The 3,448-nt window shown below is 40.7% G+C and overlaps 1 protein-coding gene across 1 annotated transcript in view; it reads right to left on the bottom strand.

Moving 5' to 3' along the window:
• Tnpo3 (transportin 3) overlaps nt 1-3,448 on the bottom strand; it is a 115,693-nt gene that overhangs the window by 19,515 nt on the left and 92,730 nt on the right. The window contains exon 18 of the mRNA XM_013019903.1: nt 1,755-1,911. Coding sequence (XP_012875357.1) covers nt 1,755-1,911 — 157 coding nt within the window. The remainder of the gene's footprint in view (nt 1-1,754; nt 1,912-3,448) is intronic.

The raw sequence follows: 3,448 nt of genomic DNA, 5'->3' as shown, positions 1-3,448 counted from the left end.
TCCAATTAACCACCAAAAAGCTGGAAATGGAGCCATGGCTCAAGTAGTAGAGTGTCAGCCAAGTGAGAGTGTGGATGTGAAGTCTTGAGTTCTGGCATACACACATGTACACATGCATGCACACACACACACAAAACAAAAACACAAACAAACAAAACAGAAAAAAGCCGGAAGTGGTACTGTGGCTCAAGTGGTAGAGCGCTAGCCTTGAGCTGAAGAGCTAAGGGACAGTGCCCAGGCCCAGAGTTCAGGCCCCATGACCGGACCCAAAAACAAAAAACAAACAAACAAAAATAATTAAAGCTAGTATTTTCTTAATTTTTCTGTGAAAAATAATTTGTCTCTATTCTTTTAAAATTTCTCCTCTCCCTGTTCCATTCCTTAACTGTGTCCTTAAAGCAACCTTGACTTTCTTCCTTCGTACAAGGAATATGAAAATTTAAATATTCATATTTCTACTATTTTGAGAAAAAACTTTTTAAAAATAGCCTTCCACTTCTAATTATTTTCTTCTCTCCTCTTACTGCCAAACTTGTTAAATAATTAGATCATTTCACATACTTCTTTACTCCTCTCCCCAATTTTCAATTCTACTTCCCATCTAGCCAAATCTATCTCTGAAAATCTTTTTGAGTGTTTTCATCTGTTTTATTTTATCTTTTGATTGTTGTTTATGTGGTTTTGAGGAATCAAACCCAGGGCCCCATGCATGTTAGGCAAGTACTCTGCCACTAAGCCACATTCCCATCCTATCTCGGAAAATCTTGTGAATCACTTCACTACTATAGAAAGTCTATCTTTTTTTGGGAACGGAACCCAGGTCCTTGTACATGCTAGTCAAAAGTGCTCTACTACTAAACCACATCCCCAGCACCAATTAAACCTCTTAGTTATCTACTAAGACACTTAGTCCTATCCTGACTTTTTCTTTTTTTAAAAACTGGTGTGGGGCTTGAACTAAGGGCCTAGTTGCTGTCCCTGAGCTTTTTCACTCAAGGCTAGCACTCTATATCACTTTGAACCATAGCAATACTTATCCTGACTTTTCCTAAGCATGCTTTAGAAATCATTTAAGACTATCCTCTTCTCTTCAAACTCTTAAGTTCTAACTCTATCTTATGGCTGCTTTTAAGTCCTTAAGCTCTTCCAAAAAATTACCCCAAATCCATTTCTTTCTTTCTTGTGAACTCAGACCAACTGAGCCTGGTAAGCATTCTATCATTTGAACCTCATCTCTATCCTTCTTCCTTTTTTTTTTGTTGGTTGTAGGGATTAACCTCTGCACCTGGGCGCTCTCCCTGAGCTCTTCAGCAAGGATAGCACTTTATCACTTGAGCTACAGTGCCACTTACAGATTTCTGGTGGTTAATTGAGGAGATAGGAGTCTCATGGACTTTCCCACCTGGGTTGGCTTTGAACCATGATCCGCAGCTCTCAGCCTCCTGAGTAGCTTAGGATTACAGGTATCAGCCACCAGTGCCTGGCCCCTTTCCTTTTATAATTTTTTATACCTATTTATAAAATGCCAAATGGTTTGGGAGCAGGGATAATCTTCAAATGCTTTGCACTGCGTATACACAGCACTATTATAGAAATTTTAGATCTAGAGGTTGATGATTTGATTAGTAAGTGATCCACTATAGCATGTCCACTAATACAAATCAAGTAAGAATATGCTACAATACTGGTCTTCCCTTAAAAAACGAGAAAGAGAATAACCTGTAGAGTAGAAAAGTTACACTGTTTATACTTACATCATTGGCTACTCCTGTATGGATGAGATCTCGTAGGAACCTCATGACACTACAATTGGCATCTCGGTGGTCCAGGGTGGTAGAAGCAATGGCCCACTGTAAGATTGGGATGACCACTTGACTCCTCAGTAAGGTGACAGGGCTACGCTGAATAAACCTGGTATGGGAAGAAAAGTTAGTTATAAATGACACAAGTGGTCATGACAGAGGACAAAACCAGAGAGATTGCGAAAAAAGCCACAAGTGGCACTATAGCCCAAGTGGTAGAGGGCTAGCCTCGAGCTGAAGAGCTGAGGGACAGTGCCCAGGCCCAAAGTTCAGGCTCCATGACCGACCAAAAAAAAAAAGTGCTTCTGGAGAGGAATGCTGATACTGGGGGAGTCTATGTGTGATAGGTTAATAAGCAAGTACAATTCTGCTGTGAACCTAAAGCTGCTCTTTAAAAAAATCCCATTAAAAAACAGCCATGACAAGGGAAGGCTATTTCAGGTTAGCATATGAAGAGACATGTCTCCAAACTCAATCCCCTAAGATTAAATCAAGAAATGATTTTTATTTATTTTTTGGTCAGTTGTAGAGCTTGAACTCAGGGCGTGGGTGCTGCTCCTGAGTCTCTTTGTGCTCAACGCTAGTGGTCTACCAATTGAGCCACGGCTCCACTTCTGGTTTTTTTGAGTGGTTAATTGGAGATAAAAGTTTCATGGGGACTTTTCTGCCTGGGTTGGCTTCAAACTGTGATCCTCTGATCTTAGCCTCCTGAGTAGCTAGAAATACAGGCATGAACCACCAGCATCCAGCTTAGGTAGGGATGTTAAAGATCAATCCAAAAGGGCCAAAATTCTTTAGATCAGCACTACCCAACTGTATTCTAGTTCCTAGAATGTCAACAGGAACTCTTCAAAGAAAGGCTGCATGTTCAAGTAAGTTTGGACTTTTAAGTATTTTCTGCTTATTTAAACAGTTTTTGTTACCCAGGGAAAGCTTTTTTGTCTTTTCTTTTTTGTTACAGGGGATAGAACCCAGGACGTTGCACTTGGTAGGCAAGCACTTTGCCACTGAGCTATATCTCAGCCCTCCAGGGAAAACTTTTAAGGAAAAAAATCCCGCCCTCTCCTTTTTTTCTGCCAGTCCTGGGGCTTAACCTCAGGGCCTGGGCTTAAACTCAGGGCACCCTAAGGCTCTTTGTCTCCAGGCTTGTACTCTATCACTTGAGCCACAGTACACTTCCAGCTTTATCTGTTTATGTGGTACTGAGGAATGGAACCCAGGGTTTCATGCATGCTGGGCAAGTACTCTACACCATGCCACATTCCCAGCCCCCTACTCTTTTTCTAGCTTATTTCACCATTTATGCAAAGAGTACCTCTAGGAACTACTTTGTCAAGAAAGACATGTTCTATTTTGTGTAGGAACTAAGCTACTTTTCTTCACTGCTTCTATCAAATACCTCCTTCATCTGTGGAGATATGCTAGATCATAATATAACTTGGAGTTATAAATTTCAATGACCTTATTTTATAGATAAGAAAATTACCAAGGGTCATAAGGAAAAATTAAGCATTGAGAAAGATGAATGATTTAAAAAAAAAAGCTCTTGGGACTGGGAAGGTGGCTCAGTGGTAGAGCGCTTGCCTTGCATGCATGAGGCCCTGGGTTCGATTCCTCAGCACCACATAAGCAAAAAGAAAAAAGCC

Source organism: Dipodomys ordii, unplaced genomic scaffold, assembly GCF_000151885.1.
Source record: "Dipodomys ordii isolate 6190 unplaced genomic scaffold, Dord_2.0 Scaffold48, whole genome shotgun sequence".
NCBI lineage: Eukaryota > Metazoa > Chordata > Mammalia > Rodentia > Heteromyidae > Dipodomys > Dipodomys ordii.
The sequence above is the reverse complement of the archived record's forward strand: the minus strand, read 5'-3'. Positions and strand labels throughout refer to the sequence as shown.